Source organism: Rattus norvegicus, chromosome 1, assembly GCF_036323735.1.
Source record: "Rattus norvegicus strain BN/NHsdMcwi chromosome 1, GRCr8, whole genome shotgun sequence".
Taxonomy (NCBI): Eukaryota; Metazoa; Chordata; class Mammalia; order Rodentia; family Muridae; genus Rattus; species Rattus norvegicus.
The window spans coordinates 213,244,661-213,267,206 of record NC_086019.1 but is presented as its reverse complement, the minus strand read 5'-3'; the positions used below and the strand labels follow the sequence as shown (position 1 = coordinate 213,267,206).

The 22,546-nt window shown below is 53.3% G+C and overlaps 1 protein-coding gene across 27 annotated transcripts in view; it reads right to left on the bottom strand.

Moving 5' to 3' along the window:
- Nrxn2 (neurexin 2) overlaps positions 1–22,546 on the bottom strand; it is a 115,854-nt gene that overhangs the window by 4,320 nt on the left and 88,988 nt on the right. For 19 of the 27 annotated variants that reach the window (NM_053846.2, XM_017588669.3, XM_039110513.2 and 16 more), the window contains 4 exons: positions 19,279–19,450; positions 15,545–15,634; positions 12,180–12,505; positions 10,140–10,218 (listed from right to left, as the gene is read on the bottom strand). In NM_053846.2, coding sequence (NP_446298.2) covers positions 10,140–10,218; positions 12,180–12,505; positions 15,545–15,634; positions 19,279–19,450 — 667 coding nt within the window. The remainder of the gene's footprint in view (positions 1–10,139; positions 10,219–12,179; positions 12,506–15,544; positions 15,635–19,278; positions 19,451–22,546) is intronic. The other 8 variants (XM_063264586.1, XM_017588670.3, XM_039110704.2 and 5 more) reach the window with 1 other exon arrangement.

The window sequence follows — 22,546 nt, the reverse complement described above, 5'->3', positions numbered from 1 at the left end:
GGCCCCAGTCCTCCTCTATAAAACTAGAATCTTGTCATACATGGTGGCACGTGCTTGTGATTCCAGCACTCAGGAGGCGGAGGCAGGAAGATCAGGTCAAGGTCATCTTCAATTACATAGCAAGTTCTGGTCAGTCTATGGTATGTGAGACTCTGTTTCGATAACCAAAATAAATAAACTAAGGAAGTGAGCTTCAGACCCAGTTAGGCCTAGCAAGGCTTCATTCCCAACCACTGGCCTGGCCTGGCTCCTACCCTCTACCCACTCTGCCTTTCACCTTCATAGACTAAGCCACTAGTGGGTACTCCAGGGTCAAAACTTGCCCTAACCCAGCTAATGATTTTTTCATTCAGCTGTCCATCACTGGAGACCCATGCTAGGAACATGTCCTTTCCCAAAGTGTTGTCATCAGCCTGACCAAAGCCTGACCTGATGGGCTCTCTAGTGTATGTGGTAACATGGTGCATTCTTCCATTCCCACGTTCCTCCCATTCCCAATGTCCTCATCCCTGAACAGGGACAAACTGCTTACAGGAAGGCTCGTGGCTCTTCAAGTAGTAACAGCATGGGCCTAATCATAGCAGGACCTCCTCCCTGCGTGAGTTCTGAGCTCATCTAGGTCATTCCTGCCCATCCATGCTACCTCTTGTCTCACGACCTTCACCCTCTATTCAGAACAGGCTCCCTATGGATAGCTCCCAATGCTCAGAATCCAGCCACTACCTCATTTCCCAGGCTGAGCCCAGAAGGTGCCCTCTACCCCCGGTGCCTCTGACACTGTCTTCCTACTCTTGGAGGCTCAAGTCTGACTAACTGCCAGGGAAGGCCCACAGGCCTGAGTGCCATCTGTCCTTCTAACTAGCAGCCAGCAGCAGGCCTGGCAAAGAGCTCTACAGGGGGAAATGAACAGCAAGTCCCCTAGCATTCCCTCTAAGGTGGGCCAGGTCCGTGGGGAAGCATAGAGCACCTTTTACAGGCTGAGTTTGCACAGCTTTGCCCCACCTTTCTGGGCAACAGGCACTGCTGAGAGCTACGCCTGGCAGTCTTTCCACCGTGTTCTCAGGCCTGCCTTCCACCCTCTAGAAGCCCTGCCGTCTTTGCATCTTAGACTGAGTTCCCAGCGCCCTCAGAAACTCCAGCATCAAGGCTTTCCCTGACCCGACTTGTGATCTTCTACCAGCCGGCCATCACTAGGGACACAGTGAAATATTGTTAGTGCAGCTCCTCAGAACGACCAGGGCACAGATCTTGGCTCTTTACCAACCTGTTGCCTCCAGCTGGGTGAGGGCAGATGGCGGATTCAGGCCTGGACCACACATATCCTGTCCCGCCTGTGTAGCTCCCACAACCATTTGCCCCAATGCACTAGTCCTCGGGACACACGGGCGTTCTGGATCACCCTCATCCAGGCCCCACAGCCCACCCTAGCTCCCTTTTCAGATCGCAGCCTTATCTCTTCAGTCCTCTTCCCCTTGGAGGCTCTCCCAGCTTTTCTCTATCGGTGGTTTGCGGCCATATCTCCCATGATTCTGCCAATGTGCTCTTTGCAAAGAGCAGCATCTCTCTCTGTCTCTGTCTCTGTCTCTGTCTCTGTCTCTGTCTCTCTCTCTCTCTCCCTGATACTACCTCCTCTGTGTGCCCGATACCTCCACACAAACCCCTTTCAGAGTGATAAACCATGGAGAATGTCACATGACTCCCCTGCACTGCCCTGGCCTGGTCTACGGGGCCCTGGAGTCATCAATGTATGAGTTTCCCTGGGGCACTGGTCCAGGAAAGATCTAGAAAACTCTACTGGGAAGGAGTCAGCAGGGCCTGAGCAAGGGAGGATGCCCAGAGGCTTCTGGCTGGAATGGTCCCACTGCTGGCCCTCCCAGTAGGCTTTTGAGCAGAGGGAACACTCAAGGTGACTCATGATGTTGGGGGTCCTGTGATCAGCTCTGCATCACTGGGAGACAAACAGGAGACTGTGACCCCTGAAGCCATCAGACTATGACTAAAGAACCCCAGGCAGCCCTTAGCCCCTCTCTCGCATCTGGTAGCTGCAGGAGTTGCAAAACACAGGTGCATACTTATGAGAGCCACCGCCCGTCTCTTCTTATCCTAAGGAAATGGGACACTTCACTGTACATTGGGTCCACTTGCTAGAGTTCCGTTCTGACTGGACACCACCAGCCGGTCCCAAGCAGTTCTTCCATCTCAACTCTTTCCTCCCCAGGGCACTCACACAAAGTAAGCTGGGCCCTTTCAACCGTCAAGGCACAGGAGCCTTGGTTAGAAACGGATCCACGAAGCTCTGTGCAGTGGCTCGTACCTGTCCATTACATTGCTCAGGAAGCTGAGGCAGGAGTATCACCACGAATCCGTGAGTTTGACGTCAGCTTGGATTACAGTGTCTAACCCTGTCTAAAAAAAAAAAAATCTACCTATGAACCCTAACTTCTATCCAGTCAGAAACGTCTACCCCACAGCAGAGTCTGAAATTGAGAATCTGAGTGACTCAGGCTAAGCCATCTGCTGGCATCGAGCCCATCCACCCAAGCTGTGAGAGGCGAGAATGTAAGCATTTCAGTAGATTAGGAGGACAGGCAGCTCTTATATCTGAAAAGCCCTGTAGGTCATGACATGCCAAGCCACATGCCCACAGCATTGGTGAAAGCAGCCCAACGCAGGGCCCAGGACACACTGCTAAGCAAACGGAACGCTGGCTAGATTCCATCCCTACTCACCTGCTGGAGCAGAGAAGTATGCCACTGTGGGCTGTAGCCTGAAGGATGGTAGCCCTCCGTACCTGTAATGCCAGCTTAGCAAGGGCGGAGGCCAGAGCGGTTTCATGGTCAGAGACAGTGAGTTACTCGGTAGGAGGATGTGGACACATGTTTAGGAGCACGCACACTCAGATGCAGATCCCCATGAAGGTGTGTGTTTCTCTATCCGTGAGCATAAATTCCGAAGCACAGTAGCCTTCGTGGATCTGAAATGCCTGCGTGTGTGTCAGTGAGTGTGAACAGATGCGTGCATGTGAATGGGACTCTCCTGTCTGCTGCCCATGAGTCTGAGGTATGTACTTTGTGTCCATGCTGTGTGAACGTGTTCTTCAGAATACACAAGCAAAATACCTTGGCTCTGAGCACAAACCGTGTATTACCCCATAAAATAAACACATTCCCTCCAAACCTTGACATCTAGACTTCATCTCTCAGCAACCCTAGCAGTTGAGTATGGCTCAGTTGTTTGGTGTTAGCCCTGTCCAGTTCTTTGTCCCTAACAGCCTCCAGTGCTCCCTACAACGGTGACCTTGGACATGCTGTGTTAAAAGTGGAGGTGCCGGGGTTGGGGATTTAGCTCAGTGGTAGGGCGCTTGCCTAGCAAGCGCAAGGCCCTGGGTTCGGTCCTCAGCTCCGGGAAAAAAAAGAAAAACTGGAGGTGCCACAGATGGAAGGAGGGTGGATTACTAACGTGCCCTCTGGGCAGAGCCCAGGACGTGTCCATCTGAGTGAGAACGTTCTCTTGCTATAACCACTGAGATTCAGGGCTTATCTGTTACAGAGATGAATGTTGTCTCATACAAGCTTTGGCCCCTAAAAATGTCATGATGTTGTGATAACGAAATGTCACAGCGTTCGAGTTGACAATCGGGGGAAGGATAGGAAGTAGAAAAGACGAAAATCCACATGCCACTGCGGTACAACATTTGGTGCAAACATTGCCTGTGCCAACCTGCGGGGGGAGGTGCTGAGGGAAAGTGTGGGGACAGGGCCCAGGACTGCCAACTCTTACTTTCTGCTTTTAGCAACTTGTTACAACATAAACTTAAACGAGGGTTGGCTGTCTTGCAGGCGGGGAGGTGAGGAGGAAAGGTGTGACTCCTGCAGGGGTCAGAAGAGCCATTGCTCTCAGTCTCCACATGGGTAAAGACTGAAAGGGCACAAGGGTCAATGACAGAGACCTTCTCAACTGAGTAAGGTCAGTTTTAGGAGTGGTCTCCCCACCTACCATTTAAAAGGTCCTCAAGACAGCCATATCTCTGTGAAGAGGATAGGCAAAGAAACAAGAGAAGCCATGGGAATGGAGTCCGGGGCTTAGGAGGGGGCTGCGGTATGGCTGCTGTGACTAAGCCTGGACAGCACCAGAGATGTGCAAGCTGGTGTGGGATGTCCGCGCTTACACACACCCAAGAACGCACTTCTGAAAGGGCCATGGAGGACGAAGATGGGAGACTCTGCCCACCAGAGCAGCAGCCTAAAGCCTTCCCAGAGACAGAAGCAGGAGTTACTGGAGACACCGTTCTTACCACTGTAGGAGCAAAGCCTGCCTGCTTGCTGGCTTTCCTCCCCCATGCTCAGGCATGCATGTTGTATGTGTTGTCCAACTTTCCCTACCCTCAGCTCTTTTGTGCGTGGAGGAGGGGAGTAGACAGGGCTTGCTATAGACTCCAGGTTGATCTCAAACTTGTAATCCTGTCGCCTCGAGTGCTAGAAGTATAGTGCTCACCACTGTACCCAACCTCTTTCTTTTGTGACAAGCCTTTGTTGTAGGGGCTACTTCCCCAGAACCATTCTGCTCTAGGGTGTGTTGGAAGCAGTGAGATAAATTACCTTTCAGTTTACAGTCTGCAGACCAGAAGCAGCAAGTCTGGCTGGATCAGAGTAAGCCGACATCTACTACTTTGAAATAAACAAACACCCTCCTGAGATGAGATGTTTGCCAGCCTTGGAGTGGCAGCAAGGGACATTCTGGGACAGGAGGTAAAATTAAATAGACCTCTGGTGACTGGACATCCTAGACCCAAGCAAAACATTCTCTAGCTGGCTCCCAAACCTGCCTGCGGCTGTGCCTAGGAGCGTGGTAAGATGGTGGTTCACAGCCATCTCAGAAGCTCCCTGTGGTCCCAAACTTGAGCTCTAAGTTTGGAGTGCAATGTGGGCTAGAAGAGCCTGTCTGGGCCGAGTCTGAGGAGCCTCCCACTCCTGACCCCTTGCTCATTCTCGCACCTTGAGGAGTCATGAGATAAAGACGACATAGCCGATGGAAGCAGACCGGGCTCTGAGTCATTACTACGAGGCTCCCACCAATCAGAAGCACTGTGTGTCAGGTCTCCGTTAAACCACAGAAGCAGAGTGTCATTTTAGCCACTGGAGTCGCTCTGGAGGCTCCGGAATCCGAGCACATGTTTCTGTGCATCTGATCAAATGCGTGTGCCAGTGGAATGAAGCCTGCATATGCCTCTGAGGGTCTCATTGATGGGCGGGTGACACTGAGGAGGGGTGCGTGTAGGGTAAATGCAAGCTGCTGGTGCTCGCCTGGGCCCATAGGAACCTGTACGCACAGGAAGGCTTGTGTTTGCACGCTCCTAGGCATACAACCCTAAGGACATGTGTATATGTCTCTACAAAACTGGTTGGCGGGGGTAGAGCGCCAGTGGTAGAGCGTTTGCCTAGGAAGTGCAAGGCCCTGGGTTCGGTCCCCAGCTCCGAAAAAAAAAAAAGAAAAAAAAAAACTGGTTGGCCCTGAGCATGTCGTATGCCCTTGTGGTTTAATAACTGTGTACAGACCTCTGAGAGTGAACACAAGGCAGATACTGTTCTGAACCGGGTCTGAGTACACACATGACCTACAAATCTAAGATAAGCGTGAGCCCTTTCATGTGCCACTGCATGGGTGCCACTGAGCACACAGTTACACCTGTGTGTGTGAGCATCTGTGTGGGCTGTTTTAGGCCTGTGTGTGTGTGTGTGTGTGTGTGTGTGTGTGTATGTGTGTGTATTTGTGTTCATGTGCATCCCCTCTTTGGGGGTCTGAATGAATGTGGACACGGATCAACATGTGTGTCTCTGTGGACTATGCACCTGTGAAACTGAGTGTGTCTGTGTACACGTGCTTCACAAGGTCTGAGGATAAGTATATGTGTGTGTGTGTGTGTGTACATGGATGAGTGTGCATCTCAGGAGGACAGTGTAGAGGGGTGCAGGTCCATGAGGTTGAACCGATGTGTACATAAGCACAGCCTTCTGGGATCCGAGCACTTATACTCCATTTTGAGAGCATGTACTCATGCTCCTTCAGTCTTAGTACATACCTACACCTCAGTGTGTAGAGGCCCCTTCTGTGGGCAAACATGTGGGTCCATGAGTACACCCCTCCACAGATGGGCATGTATGTCTTGCTGAGTACCCATGGACAGAAGTATAAGCCCTGTGCACACAGACACGAGAAGCATGTCTGTGGATGTGGATGTGTGCATGCTTCCCTGAGTGTGAGCGAATTGTATACATGCCTGAACACAAATGTTGTGTCTGCTGTTAGGAAACATGTGGCCATCTGGCAACCTGAGTGTATATGTGGGACTGTGGTCTATACACGTATGTGAGCAAGTGTTACATAGGGGGCTCGGTCCACAGATGTGCACCTTTGTGAACTGAGCACGGATGTGTAACCCTGAGTCCAAGGACATGTCACAAGGCATATGTCTCTGTGAGTCTTGAGCACAAGTGAGCATACACACAAAGATCTAAATGCACAGTGCGTGCCCAGAGTACACGATGCATGAGGAGGCTTTTTGGCTCCGAGCATGTCTGTATACATCAACAGATGCGAGCGTGTGGGAGTTTCTCCTGCGGGTTTAAGCATGCACTTCCACGTAGCCCTGAGCATATTAGGGCCCTGAGTGGGTTCAAGGCTCACAGCACTGGATGTGGGAGCCTTCGTGCAGCCGAGCATGTGTACAGGTGACTCTCTGAGGGCTGGGCAGGCAAGCAGCTGTGAGTCTGGGCATCTCCAGGTGTTCTGGAAACTCTAAGCAGGCACATGAGACACTCAGTGACTCTGGTCCACACCATGCTTCATGGGACTGTGTCCACTGTATCCCCTGTGTTTCTCTGGATTTCCTAGGAAATATTGATTTCAGGATATCTGGCCACACATGTGACTCTTTGGGTCTAAGGATCTGTTTGCCTCTGGTGATCTGAGTGTAAATTGCATGCAGTCTTCTAGGTTTGTGTGTGTGTGTGTGTGTGTGTGTGTGTGTGTGTGTGTGTGTGTGTGTGTGTGTGTAAGAGAGAGAGAGAGAGAGAGAGAATGAATGAATGAATGAATGAATGAATGTGAGCTTCCAGGCAGTATGTAAATCTGTATGTATAGGTATACGAGTGTGACCCTGGTTGGAGCATGTGTGTGCATATGGACATGAGCCTCTGTGGATATACATCTTGTGGATATACACTTTGTGTTCTTCCTATGCATCTCAGGGGTGCAAAGTCCACAGTCCTACGAGGGCTGGGCTGGAAATACAATGTGTGGGCCAGGACAGCTGGGCTAGCAGGGGTGGTGTCACATTACCAAATGTAGGTGTTTGTCCCTTAAAGGCACTCCCACTAGGAAGAATTCTAATAATATTCTGTGTGACTGGACCTCCAGCCTCCAGGAAAATAATGTGCTGATGAAAGGCTCACTAAACAAGGAGGAGGACGGGCCTGGAGTCTGTGGAAGGGGTGGGGAGGTGAACAGGGAAGATTCCCGGACCACACTCCTACCCAGGTCGAAGATCCGGAATTGTGGAGGGCAGACCAGCTAGGCTCAGGCTCTGAGCAGCCTGCCTGTCACTAGCCAGGCTGCCTCCTCCTTCACCAGGAGCCTGATGCTCTGTGAGAAAAGGTTTCCTATCCTGGGGCCTCAAAATGGACTCTAGTTGCAGAGGCCAGGGTAAGAGGTGCAGAGAACATGTTGCAGGCCAGCCTGACTTCCCATGGGGAGATGAGGACAGTGAGCATTTTGGGACCATTGCTTGAATGATGTAGGTGAGCCCTGGGCACCCCAAGGTCCACTCTGCCCTACCTCTGGGGCTTATGTTCAAAGCTGGGCCAGACCCTAGCCTCCACCTCTACCTCCACTGTCTTCCCCTCGCATGATGGCTCTTTTTTACCAGAGAATTTCACAGTTCTCAGTGATCTCTGGGAGCTCTGACTTGGCGGATGACCCATCCACTTCAGGTCTACCTTACCCTCCTATTCTAACAAAGCCTGAAATGGCTCAAGATACCAGAGAGCACACTGTAGGACATGCCCATGCTTTTAGGTAGACTCTTGGCTGGGACCCTCAACTCTCCCAGTATGGCCCTAGGATAGCCTGTGTGTGTGTGTGTGTGTGTGTGTGTGTGTGTGTGTGTGTGTGTGTGTATCTCTCTTTCTCTGTCTATGTGTGTGTGTGTGTCTGTGTCTGTCTGTATGTGTGTGTGTTTGTGTGTGTGTATGTGTGTGTGTATCTCTCTCTTTCTCTGTCTATGTGTGTCTGTGTCTGTCTGTATGTGTGTGTTTTTGTGTGTGTGTATGTGTGTGTGTATCTCTCTCTGTCTATGTGTGTGTGTGTGTGTCTGTCTGTATGTGTGTGTGTGTGTGTGTGTGTGTGTGTGTGTGTGTGTGTGTGTCATATATCTGTGTTCTGTGCTCTGGTTCTGCAGAGTTGAGGGAGAGCAGTAACCTATCAGCATGGAGTCTGTGTCCCAGAATGAGAACTGAAGCTGCACACTTCCCCATTGCATGGTCCGATCCCAGAGCCCTCACAGGTCATTCCTCACAGCCACTTGGAGCAAAGCTTGCTGGAGGATGTCAGGCTGTAGGTATTCCTGCACACTGCCTATAGCTTTGATGGATTAGGCAGTGCTGAGGGGGTTGTGGGTCGACTCTGCCACATCCCCAAAGTCTCCCAAGGTAATAGTTGGGCTGCAGGGTGAAGAGATGGAGGGGTGGCTCCCAGCACAGGGGCCTCCTGCAGAGGAGAGCATGTGTTTTCAGAGGCACAAGCCCTGAGCTGTGGACACTGAGATCTTTCCTGCCTAGCAGCTGGCGCCTCCCATGAATGCTCATGCCCAGGACCACAGAACAACCCCACTCAGCTCTCGACTACTGGGGAGGAGAGGAATGGAGGCGGAGGCCATCAGCCTCTAGTTATGGGGGTTTCCACTGCTGCTCTGTGGCCAGAACCCCAATGCTCCTCTATGATTCTACCTATCTACCCACACTCTATCTGGGGTAGCCCGCTCTCAGCTTTAATGTTTCCTATGGAGCTAGTAGGCCCTCTAGAGCCCTGACCTCAGGTCAGACTCATAGCCCTTCTCCATTCCTGCATGCACTTGCCCCAGCCTCGCTGAAACCCACAGCTCAGGTGCCACCATGGCATGGTGATAGAAAGAAGCCCCTGGGAAGCCAAGCAAGAGATGCAGGTGGCCCCTCTGCTCCTATTTCATCCAGGCTGCAGCCAAGGCCTGTGCTCCCCTACTGAGAGCTCTCCCAGCCACATCCAGTCCTTTTACCAGTACTGCTGTCAACCCCCAGTGACCACCTCCTGCTGTTCCTGTCAGCCACTGCCAACCTGCTCAGATGAGCAGCCCGGCAACCACTAGGCCACCCCACCCCCATGCTCTCAGCCAGCATGCAAAGCTCACCCCCAACCTGCCCAGTTGCTCTCTGTAGCTGTAGCCTTGGCTCCAGCTGGCAACATTAAGCACAGTCCCTGTGTTGCCACCACTCAGGAGGCCCTTTCCCATAGCTTCTGCAGCGGCTCTCAAGCTAGGCTCTCCCCTAGCATGTCTGGTCTAAGGGACACCTCCACCTAATGCACTCCCAGATATAGAGGTCCCATGTAGCAACTGCCCTGCTTGACCCAACATCTTTCGGACCCCATCAAGAACATCAGATAAGTTCCTGAGGCTGGGTAGGGAATACCAACAGAGACCTCTATGAATGACCCAAGAGAGCACCAGGCTTCAGGGCTGATAGGAGTTGTAGTTCTGGACTGAGGCCTGATGGGAATTGTAGTTCCCCACCTCCCATTTCAGGACTCATGGGAGTTGCAGTTCCTCATGTTTCTATAGCCACATCTCCCTCTTTTCTCCCAGAAAATCTTGGCTCTCCTCCCCTAGGAGCCCAGGCTAAAGACTTCACTATCTCCAAGGATGGGACACCAAAAGACGCCTTGTCAGAGGGCATGTGAGGGACCTGGGGTCTTCTAAGTTACAAAGGGACTTTAGGAGAGAGTAAAGCCTGCAGGGCGCCCTGGGCTGGGGCCAGGTGGCAGAGAGTCGCCCCCCTCCCCAGCAGCGTCTTGAAGGGGCCCGGGGCAGGGGAGGGGGGAAAGGCACTCACCAGTACTAGGCTCACACTCCTCCAGGTCCTCATCATCACTTGGACACTCAGCCGAGGCCACCAGAAGGTCATCTGTGTTCTGAGGGAGGAGGGATGGTAAGAGGAGGAGTGGGGCAAGAGAGGGTTCCAGTGGGTGAACAGATCGCACAGCTGCTTCCCAAGGTACAGAACAGCAGCACAGAAGACAGGGCCAAGGCCAAGACCAACCTTCACACCATTTGTTGGGTGACTTGGCCTCTCAGTTTCCCTTGCTAAAGGATAACAAACAGAGCCAGCCCTGTGGCTCCCAAAGATCAGACAAGCATTGAGCCCCTTACACTAGGAAGCCAGGGGATGGGATGCCAACCCTCGGCAGCAAGGTGTTTCCCAGAGGTCCAGAGTGCCTGAGGTAGGGACAAGGGGTATTGAGGAGGCTCAGACACAGAGAAGGGGCCAGGGTCTGGAGGGTTTCCCATCTCCAGCTTCCCCACCCCATCACTTCTCAATCTTTCCCAACCCCCTTCCACAGAAAGAACCAGGCTCCGCACAATAATTAGGACTATGGTTGCCATGACAACAGGAGTCGACTTTGTCAGCATTTTCTCTACTGATTGCAAAGAAAGAGGATCCCTGAGATGAGTGAGCTCGAGGGGGAGGGGAAGTCCAGCGAGGTCAGGAAAGAGAGCCAAGGAGGGAGTCCCAAAGTCCAAGGAGTAAGGGAGCTGGGAGACCACAGATTAGGAGAGAGCCAGTGTGGAGGCCAAGGATGCCAGGGTCAGACGGTCCTGACCTGCAGCTCCCAAAGTTCCACTTCAACCCAACAGCCCTTGCCCAAGGATGAAGTCCTCTTCCCTTCCATGTCTTTGACCCTCTCCCCCCCCCAACCCAGGATCTCTCTGGGGCCGTCCACTCTCTTTACCACACGGCTGGTCTGCCTACCCTCTTCTACTAAAATTAGATGGAATTTGAAGGGCATGTGTGATCAAGTAGTCAGCCTAGGTGAGACAAGAAACCCTGGGCATCCAGAACCCTCAGGTTTCTGGGCCTTGAGGATAGATAGGAAGATAGATATCTTGTCTCTCTCCAGCCAGCCCAGCCCCAGGATCCCTGCAGGACAGACTGGCAGGAAAGAGCCTGGAACACAGCAAACCCAGCCCTGAGACAGGCTGAAGACAGACTGGTGTGAAGGAAAGATATGTCCCTGTGGACACCCTGAGATTCCACTGAGCCTACAGGCTGCGGGGGGGGGGGGGGGGGGCGGGGGAGGGTGAGGCAGGCAGAAGCACTGTGGGGCTGAAGCAGCTAGGTCACTGAGGCTGGGACAAGCTCTCCACAACCAGGACTCAGCACAGACATTGGTGACCACTAGGGAACGCAGCTGCTGAGCAGTCCCATACTCAGTTCAGACCACCCAGGACCCAGGCCTGCCCGCCCCTCGAGCGTTGTCTCCCATGTATGACCTTCACTAGGCTCCCAGCAGATCCAGGGAGCTCCTGAGCTGGCAGAGGATCTTATGTGGGGTAAAGCACAGGGGGCTCTGCACACACACTCAAAGCTGAGGGCAGCCAGGCTGTGGCCCTCAGTGCTTGCTCAAAGTACACGCAGAAGCTTTGTGAAGCCAAAGCTTGAGGTTTCACCCAAAGCATCTCCAGCATAGGGAGAGGCTGCCCCTGGCCTCTACCGGCCTCTGAGAGGGGCTTCCCGCCCTGGGAGATTGCATGTCACCACTCCACTGTAGCATCTCTGCCCAAGATACCACTTTCCAACTCCACTCGTCCCACTAAGCTCTGGCTGTTCTCCTCGATATTCCCACAGTCTTCATCAAGACTTCCCTTCCCCTGGCTAGGGTAGGAGAGCTTCTCCAGTTAACTGCCCACAACTCCACACCTCCTAGAAACAGTGCTCACCTCATATAGTCAATACCCCTGATCACTATGTGAAGGCCTCCCTGTCCTAAACAGTCACTGAGACCACTAGGGGAGAAACAGTTGTCTCCAGAACCAAGCACCCCAACCCCAACAACCCTTGGACCTTCCCAGACCCAGGAGGGGAGGGTCTCACCTGGGTGGTGCTGTCCCTCATTGTGGGGGAGCGGCCCCGGCGAGTAGTGGTGGTGGCCATGGTGGTGGTGGTCTCCATGATGGTGGTGGCCATGTCGGCCAGCAGAGTGGTGGCAGTGGTCTCTGCACTGAGCAGCACGGACGGCCCTTCCCCTACTAGGCGCAGGTGGCCTTCGGTCCGCACATTGGGGTCGCTCTCGGCGGCCAGCGCCAGTACCTTGAGCCCATTGTAGTAGAGGCCGGACACCTGGCCCTGGAAGGGGCGGCCCTGATCCCGGCCCCCTATCTTGATGGCAGCCTGGCTGTTGAAGATGGTCAGCTGGCGTCCTGAGGGTTGGGGATGGGGTGAGGGGGCAGACAGAGGAGAGGCAGGCATCCAGGGAGGCCAGGAAGGGATGGAGAGTGGAGAGAAGGGGGGAGAGGGGGAGTGTGGAAGCCAGGAGGAAGCCAGCACATGGATGGGGAAAGGAATGAGGAAGAGGCAGACAACCAAGGGAAAGTCATTGTTAACCAGAGCCCCTAGCTCAGCCTTGTGGGACCCCCACAGGAGAGGGTCACCAGGGCACACATGGGCTGGGAAAGGGAGCTTGGTCACCCCCTAACCCCACCATGCAGATGCCTCTCCATCTACACCCACACCCCACTGATCCCACTCGGGGGCTTATCACCCCTCTTCTTTGTCCTTCAATTCCACCCCCATCTTCTCTCTCTATTCTCCCAAACATCCCACCCAATGTCCAGCCTCAAGCCATGGTGTCCTCCGAAGCAGTAGACAGTGGCGGCAGAGACAGAGACAAGAGGGGGGCCTGCCAGACCAAGGTGAGTTTGTGAGTGTGAGCAGAGGAGGCAGCAAGATGAAGGACAGATTGTATGGGTCTGCTCCAGGCTGGCCCCACCCATTAGCACCCTACGGCTGGCCAGGCTGCTTAGCTTCTCCTGCCTGGCTGAAGCCCAGCCACTGAAGCCCAGCCACTGCCCTGGAAGCAGGCCCCAGTGAGCTGAGCCCTTCCCCCAAGATGGTCGTGCAAGCCCAGATATGGAAAATGTTAAAGGGACCTTGCTTCGCTCACTGACAGCCAATATAACTGCTCCAGCTCCAATCTGGCCCTGCACTTGGCAGTGTGATATATATATATACACCTCCGAATGACCCCTGCTCGGGGCTTGGCTGCTTGCTTTGGTTTTAGTGGACCTGGGGGTCAGTTTAACCCTCTGAGTTTGTTGTTTTGGTTTGGTTTTTAGAAAAGACATTTATTATGTTTAAGTTTAGGTTTAATGTTGATTTTGATGTTATTGGGGAGGGGGGCAGATGGAGTAGGATTTTGCCCCAGTCTCCCATGGACCTACAGCTGCTTTCATTTAAGACCTGGCTTAGCCCTCGTTAGCTTCTGGTTAGTGCCTCGTTAGAGATCTGGTTTAAAGTTAGGAACCTGGGAGCCCTGCCCCCCAAACCTGGGCCGAGACAGTCCAACTTGTGACACACACCCTCTCTAGAAACACAGGCTCTCCAGGACCCCCAAGCACCTGTCCAGCCAAGGATGTGTCACTAGTGTGTCTCCTCAGCCCCCTGCTCAGACGCTCCTCCCCCAGGACCCTCCTACTTCTGGCTCAAGTAAAGGTGTCCCCTCCATCTTTCTCATTTGTGGCCGGGCCCAGCCCACAAAGGTGGAAGGAAGGCTGCTGCATAAAAATTACAAGAACAAAGGAGAAGCGTCAGACGAGTTCTCCACTAAAGATTCCCTTCTGAAAAGCCTTCTCAGAGCCCTTACAAAACTAATGCACATGTGGGCTTCTAATAGGAGGAAGCCTGTTCCACTCCAAACCCATTTGACTAAGGTCTCTTTATTGTGAGGCGGCCCTGGAATTGCTTCTCCAGGCATCTTTCGGAAGTAGAAACTGGAGGCATTCCATAAACATTTATTGAGCACCTACTGTATCCCAGCAACTTACAATAAAATATCCGTTCCAAGAACACCCAGCCCTGCCCTAGACTGGCCTATTCCTATTCCTCCCATGGTGTCCTTGGAGTGGGCTGAGCAAAGACCAAGGAGGGAGCTAGACTCACAGGGTCAGTTCTGGGCCAAAGGCCACACCAAGAGTGAGTTCCTCCTCTTCTTTGGGAAGTTCAACCTGCCATGTTCTAGAAGAGTAGATCCATGCTTAAAGAGAAGACATGGCTGCCATAGTGAAAGTCAAGGAACTCTTCCCCCCCCTTGACCCTGGATTATCTTCTTCTTCCAACAGCACTCCCAATCTGCCTAAGAAGTTGGGGGTCGGGGGTGGGGGTGGGGGGAGGTATCACAAGTTGTCCCAGCCTCAGCCCAGGCTCCTCCCTCAGCCTTTCTGATTCTAGGAGGGGAGGGGAGGTAAAGGGGAGGAAGCCATGGCTTCTATGGCCCCTGCCCCCGCCTGCCATGAACGCCTCAAAGGGTTAAAGTTCACCCCGCTGGAGAGAGCGGCCCAGTGTGGCTGAGGGCTGCAGGTTTTAGCGATGTCTGCTACAGTCCCTTTAACTTTTTTTTGTCCTGCTATGAGTTTATGACATCTGGTTATCAGCGTGTTTAGGCCCCTGGGTGCAGGGGCTGGAGGTTACATTGGGGGATTTTATCGGGGAAAGCCCCGTGGACATTTAATGCACAGTTATCAGCTGGTTAAGTGGGCTTTAGCACTTCTGCTCCCCACTAGAGTTTAGCCTTAGAGGTACAGAGCTTGCCCCTCCTCCAACGGGAATGACATGGCTGTGCCCTTAGCCCCCAACTTCTGGTGACAAGGACCCTTCCCCCTCTCGCGCGGCAGTAACACCTCTCTTACATATAAGGGTCTCTTAGGAACCTGCTCTGTCTTCTTCCCTTCGTCCAGTCAGCCATCAGCCTGACTACTTCTAGGGTGCCTGAGACCAAGCAAGGCCTTTGGGATTTTTCAGTCCGATCTGAGGCTGTGGCTCTTCTGTTCTCCTCCAGATCGCCCTTCTGAGCCCCTCTCTCCTGGCTCTGCCCTGCTTCCTCCCCAAACCTTCCTACAACCCCTGAGGTGAACTTGGTCAGAGAGACCCGACCTTCTAGCCTGTGTTCCCCTCCTGATGCAGATGTCTTAGCTCAGCACAAGCTGAGGGTGCATCCATCTTCAGGCATTGAGGGTCGCTCTAGGAAGACACCAGGCTTTCTCTTCCCTATTCCCAACCACCTCCCAGAAACAGACAGACAGACTGCAGGGGGGAGAAGGGAGCATCCTGCCCAGATAATACCCTCCACTTGGGCCTGGGATGACAAAGAGGTGAAGGGGTGGGGGAGAGAGCTCTGCACCTTTAAGATAGTGTTTTTAAAGTTAGTTAGTTAGTTAGTTAGTTAATTAATTCTGGTTAATTACCTTTGTCGAGCAGCCATTCATCTACTACTCGACCAAGCCGGTAGGGGATTCTCTGTCTAGCAATCGCCAGGCGCTCGTTATCAAAGTTCCCTTGGAAAAGTTTAGAAAGACAGTAGGTTTCTCAGGCAGCGCAGTCCACAGGCTTTAGAAAGTTAACTATGCAGTTCTCAGGAGACCCCAGCAAGCAGCCACATTCAACAGAAAGGAGGGAGCCAGGGACAGAATGCTGGGCCCCTCCTCTCTCAGGGCCCCCTCCCTAGGCTCTGTCCAGAGCCAGCCCCACCCTTGGGGGTGAGAGGAACCCAGAGGAGAGGGAAACCCAAGAAAAGGGAAGGGAAGTATAAAGAATTAAAAATAAAAAACCCACAGCTGGAAGGTCAGAGGTTAGACAGGTTTATCTTGTCAAGCTGTTGAGGCCTGAGACCCACTTCCTTCACCATCCCAAAGAGGGGTGGTGGGGTGGGGGCGGGGCATTTAGCAGGTTTAAGTTAGGGGGCTGTCCAGCTGGTTACTGCGTTTAGAGGGTGGTTTAGAAGTGGGAGGGATGGGTTAAGCAGGATTTATGCGACATTTAAGGGGGTGCCCAGCACACTCGTTTCACAGAGCTTTAAACCATTTCTCAAAGTCATTGCCAACTCCCATTGTCTTCTGAGTTCCAGCTTTCTCCGCAGGCTCCCACTTCCCTCCATAGCCCTGGTTCACCAGACCCTTCCACCTCTGTTCCCTCGCCCTAGACCTCCTCACTGCAAAGCTGCTTCTGCCTGCTCACCTGGTCCTGGCTCCTATACACCCCTGTTCCTACAGAGGAGGGCTGGGGATGCTCACAGGCAATGGGATGGGAGGGTCATAGGGAAAGGGGAGCTAGGTGTTTAAACTCTCTGCTACTCTTGTCCACCTGCCCAGAGACCGGAGCCTGGGTCAGCCTATGTACGCCTCCCATGAGCCTTCAGGAACATCTCCATAAATACGCCCTCCTATATCATGTGTGTGTAAAAGCAATCGCTAAGTACTCATGAATCCAAGAGACTGCCTACTCTACAAATGTAGGACCTCACTGCTGGTGTCCCCTGACAACCACTGATCCTCACCCAGACCACACCTCATTCTCCATGACCCTCTCATCCTATCTCCTGCAGGTAACCTTGGCCCAACGCTGATCCTGGCTCTGCCCTGACTTGTCTTCTCCCGTTCAGTTCACCTCAGTAACCTCAGGTCCTCTGTGCAAAGCCAGCTTCTGCACCTCTCCACCCTCAGAACCCAGCCCTAGCCCCATTCTCTCCCTATCTGCATACCCTGCAAGCTCCACAGCCTTTCTCCTTCGAGCTTCCCTTGCCCAGCCTTAGCCCCGCCCCTTTCCCCATCCTTGGCTTCCCATCTGGATACCCACCTGTTCTCTCCATGCTCAAGCTCCAACCCCTGAGACAAGTAAGGAGGGTGTGTGTGTGTGTGTGTGTGTGTGTGTGTGTGTGTGTAACCGAGTACATGCACATCTATGCAGAAAGTGTCTTTGGTGTTTCTCTGTGAACCGTGGGTGCTTCTAACCTACTGCAGTGGACAGGGACTTGAATTTCTTTCGAAAATATGACCATTCTGTGCATTTAAACCAGTCACGCTGGGGTAAGAGCAGTCCTCCTGTCTGAACCACATGGCTACACTAGCCTAACCAGCAATCAGGGCAGGCCTATGCCTGCTTATGAATGGCTGTGGGACAATATATGCCTGTGCTCCTGTGGACATGCAGGACACTGTCTTAAGCGCTTTGAGGCAATGACACCCTGCCTTCCCTATAGATTCAGAGTGGCTGGATGACTTGACATGGGTCACATGGTCTGTCAGTAGAGACCCGGGATTAGAGGTCAGGTACCATTGAGATGGAACCCACAGGCTGTATCTGTGTTCTTAAAGAGTCAGGTGCAAGGCCAGTATGGTGATGCACACCTTTAATGCCAGCACTCTAAAGGCAGACACAAGTGGGCATCTGTGAGCTCAAGGCCAGCCTAGTCTCCATAGCAAGTTCTAGGCCAGCCAGGGCTATAGAGTAAGACCCTATCTCAAACAAACAAATGAAGACAGCGATAGAACAGGTCCGTTCTCACTGCTTAGTGACCTGTGGTACTCAGAAACCACCTCCTCAAGGCAGCAATGGGGGCCTCCTTCAAAACACCCAGATTTAGCTGGGTGTGCTGTCATACCCCCTTAATCCCAGCATTTAGGTTGCAGAGGCAAGTGGATCTCTGGAAGTTCGAGGCCAGCCTGGTCTATATAATGAGTTCTAGGACAGCTATAGCTATGTAGAGAGAGCCTGCCCTACCCCACCATCCCGAAATACCTAGATTAACGGGCAAGGGATGTCAGGTCATCTTTCCCTACACCAATCCAGGGGTCCTGGCCGAGGTTAACAGACACCGTGCTTCCTCCTAGCCTCCGGCCTAATGAAGTGAATGTCTGAGCATACAGCCTGCCTGGACACAGAGAACTCTTCACACCCTGTCCAGCACAGGCCAATGTCCCCATCACTACAAAGAATGTACTTGTCCCCCCAAGACAGAGGCTGTCAGGGTCTGCTTGTGGAGCGGAGTAGCGGGAGCAAAGACAGGTCTGTGTAGGAGAGTTTGCATGTCTGACCCCTGATGCCCAGGGCCTCCATGACAGTGAGTGAGCACCAAGGGTTTGCAGGACAGTCAGACTGGCTCTGTCACTCTGGCTAGGAGCAATGGAGATCACAGGTGGTCATCCTGCTGCTGTGACAGGCACCAGGCACCTGCAGCTCTGATCCCTGTCCTTCTCCCTGCACTGTCTCCCCCTCCCTGCTGCCCTCCCTCTTGGTCTGCCTCTTGCAGGGCTCTGTCCACCTCTCCTCTCCCTAGCTGAGACTGTGTCAGCGGCTCCGCATCCCTGTGCATCAATCCTGGAGCTGCCTCCATCTCTGCAGATGTCTCTGTGACTATTTCCAGAACCTTCCATCACTCCTCCTCTGGCTTCCTCTCACTAGGCTCCCTCCTGAGCGTCTCCCCCCCCCCCCCCAGCCTCATCCTCCTCCCTCCCCTGGGTTCCCAAGACCTTGATTTGTCCTTGACCACTGCAGCTCTCTGTGTCCTCATCTCTGGGTTCCCAGGCCAAGTACAGGTCCGGGGTACCTTGTATGCTGCTTGTGCAGGCTACTGAAGGTGTCTGACCCTCCTCTGCACACTTGTCTTGTCTCTCTCCTTTCCACCATGTCTCTTACTGGGATCCCGTCTCCCTGCATCTCTAAGCTATTTTCTCCAGCATCTACAGGGGCCAATAAGGGTCCCTGACTGCGTGTCTTTGGCTGGTTATGTTTTCCTCAGCCTCCCGCCAAGATGTGTTCATTTAACTTGTGAATCTTTCCTAGGCTTCTGCATGGGTCTCACCATTTCCACCCTGCCCCTCCTTTCTAACGTCACCCTTTCCTCAGTGGTACTGAATACTCTCTAGTTCTACACTTCATCTTCTCTGCCCATCCTCAAGCTGGCTTCTGGCTTTGCAACTTCATCCACCAAACAATATCCTCCCTTCTTCAGGGTCCTAATTTTCCTTAGCCACGCCCCGACCGACCCAGGTTCTACCCAGTCTTTTCCGTAGCCACACCTTTCCCCACAGCTGGAAGCCTCTCCACTTAGCCACGCCCCATAGCATTCCACAATCCGAGGCTGCCAGGCCCCACCCTGCCCCACCTTGTCGCTGTGCCTCCTCTGTGGACCAGTATCACCTACCTGCCGGGTACCGCTCGTTGACTGGCCAGCTGTCCACCTGCAAGGTGGCATTGCCACCACTTCGAGTGAAGCGCACCACGTGATATTTGCCGTCGCTCACGATGGCGTTGGGCTCATCAATTGTAATGTCATCCGTGCCCACATTAAAAATCACCCCAACAGTGCCCTGGTCCTGGAGACAGGGAGATAGGAATCAGAAATGGGGAGGGGGCAAGTATCCCTATAAAATTCTGTCTGAGGTTCCCAAAATCCTTCCAACACCGCCTTTCAAAGGTTTTATAAGAACCTCTCAACCCACCAAGGTGGTGGGCAGATTTGCCCCTAGCACATGCAGGCAACAGAGTACCCTGGAGGCTTATCAGTTGGGGACACCAGCTAGGACTGAAGGACCAGACACAGAACTCTTTCCACTAATAATGGCTGTCTCTTGCCCTCAGGTTCATACAAAATATTTGAAAATGGGTGCCCTATACAAGGGCCCCAAAGTCCACATAAGGATGACAAGGATGTAGTGGCCTCTCTAAGAGCTCACCATGGGAAAGTTCACAGCCTCAGAAGTCAGTCTGAGGTCTGCACAGCTTCCCAACCCTGACCTCTTTGGTTGCAGGGTCAGGGGTAGCCTGGACCCTGAAAGTGTAAGGGGTGGTGGGCAAGGGAAGAGAACTGGGCTTTAGAGCTATACCAGCTTTATTAAGGGAGGGAGGTCTTGAGGTGTTGGGATGGGATGGGACTGGGGACTTGAGGGGACAGGAAGAAGACAGGTAAAGACCTGTAGGGAGGAAGCAAAGAGACTGCAACCTTAGGGACCAGGCCCGCAGGGAGACCTGAAAAGGCCACCTGAGATCCAACCCACAAATAATTTGGCCATGGTGCTGGAGTGAGAGGAGCAGCTTTGCTGAGATCTCGAACCATACACAGTAACCCTGAGGAAACTTGTGGTGTCACATTTTACCCAGGAAGAAGATTAATGCTGGGGGTGAGGTAACACCTCAGTCGCATGGCTCACAAGAGAGGGCCGAGCATCTGCATCCCAACTCGCCTACCTCCAAAACTATTGTCCTTGTTCCTGTCCCTTGTCCACTAGTCTGGGGAGACACTCATTCAAAGAGCTGGGGGGCAGAGCATGAGAGATGCTAAGGCACTCTGGCCTCTAGGACCTGCCTGCCTCACCAAGCCAGTGGAAGGCCCACCAAACCCAAAGCTAAACCTCGGTTCTCCTCCCCTGCATCTCCCAGCAGCCACCACACACGGCCAGAGTCAGCCTGACCTCCCTCCCACACAGGATAGACACAAGGATCCTTTGGACCCCTGGATCACCCTCAGAGACCTAGCCTGGCACACAAAAAGACACTGAAAAACTCCAGCCTGAGCAAGAAAAAAACCCTTTGGCTGTTAGTCACATTGAAAGAAAGCTCAAAGGCCTGGCAGTAGGGGTAGGAGAGAGAGGTGGGTTGAGAAGCAGGATATGCAGCCATGTTTCCCATGGCTATTTGTGGGGTTCAGTACTCCCCATCCCAAGATCCTGCACAAACCACACACACACACACACACACACACACACCTGTATGCACAGACACTGTCATCCTCCTCCAAGGAGGTAAAGCAAGGAAACTGAGGCGGCCTCGCCTAACCATCTTAGCAAGCCCCACCCATGCACCACCCACAGACTGACAACATCCCCAGGGAGACGCGATCATCATCTGCTCCTCCTCGCACAGGCAAGGGAACAGCCAAGCCTCCTGGTTACTATTGTTAGTAATGATACCACCCAGAATAGTATCAGCCCCTTGCATGTCTCTGAGGGTTTCTCCCCCTCACAAGACTCCACCTGGGCACCAACAATGGTCAAGGGCACTGGCAGGCTAGGAGCTGGACCGGCAGAAGACTGGCCAGGGGAGCTGGAAGGCAGGACACCTGGGTTTCCTAGGAGGCAGCCAAGCTTGGAGCTGTGCACTCCGGGGGAGAGGCAGCTCCCCAGAGCTGCTCCTGATGTGAAGTCAGTTGTCACTTCTGTTAAAGTCATTAATTCCTAATTCCCCAATTACCTCATTAGGCGGCGGTGGGGAGAACGCGGCCGCTCCTACAGCAAATAATTATGGGAGTCAAAATTAATTTGGCAAAGTGGAGCGACGCTTTATTAGAAACGTCAAATTGCTTTTCTCTTATTTTGCTGCCGCCTCCCCACTCTCTGAGAACTGCTAACCATGCTGCAGTGGGAGCTGATGTGTCACTGGGGGAGGAGGGGGCTTGGGGGGCTGCACCCAAGGGGCTGTGAGCCCATCTGGTACCCAACTCCCCCTCGGTGCCTGCATCTCCTGGGACCTCCATCCTTCTCAGCACCCTCCCTATCCAGCAGCACCCAGGCCTAGGGGAGGCTTGAGAGAAGAAGGATACCTCTCTCCTCAGACTTCCTACCCTTCCTGCTCTGGGAGGAAGGATCATCTCCTGAGCTTCGAAGCCCAGGTGGTTTAGTCACAGGTTACAGGACGCTGAACCCCCCGTCAGCCCGACAGTGCAATGAGCACACACATACATGATCTCATTTAAGCCTTCTGCCCTCTCTGTGCAGGCACAGCTGGGGAAACTGAGGCTCAGAGAGCTGCAGTGACTTGCACAGACACAAGGCAAAACTAGGGAAGCTGCTGGGTTCCAAGTTACACCATCAGCTGCAAAGCCACACATGTCCTCACAGGACAGAGAAGAGGGGACAGCTCAAAAAGTCTCAGGGAACGTAGTGACACCCAGCCAATCAGACAGGCAACTGAAACCACAGCAAACCCTGAGGAAATGAAAGCACAGACTCTGCACTGACACAGGGTCTCTCTGGGTCACTTTGACCTACAGCCACCGCTCTGTCACAACTGTCACACACCCACCACCACACTGCTGTCCACAGTTCACCATCTCTCTGCATAGGCTGCCACACACAACTGCAGGCCTCCTCCCCAAGCCTGCCCTCTGCCTCAACCCCTGCTCTTCCTCTGTGCCCTTCCCCTCCTGAGAACCATGCCTGTCACCCACCACCGTCACCAGTCATGCTTTGTTCACAGGATGCCTTCCCCTTCAGAACCTGGTGTTGGAGAAGCTATGGCGAGGGAGAGGCCAGAGCCCCATCCTTACTCAGATGGGAAAGGTCAGAACCTACTCTAGCCTCCTCTTCTGGTTCTCTCTCCCTTTCCAATTCTGCCCTCTGCATCTTCCAGGGCTCCCCACACAGACCTTTCCAACTGGCACACAGAGCCTGGTCAGCCTGGTCTACCTCACAGCT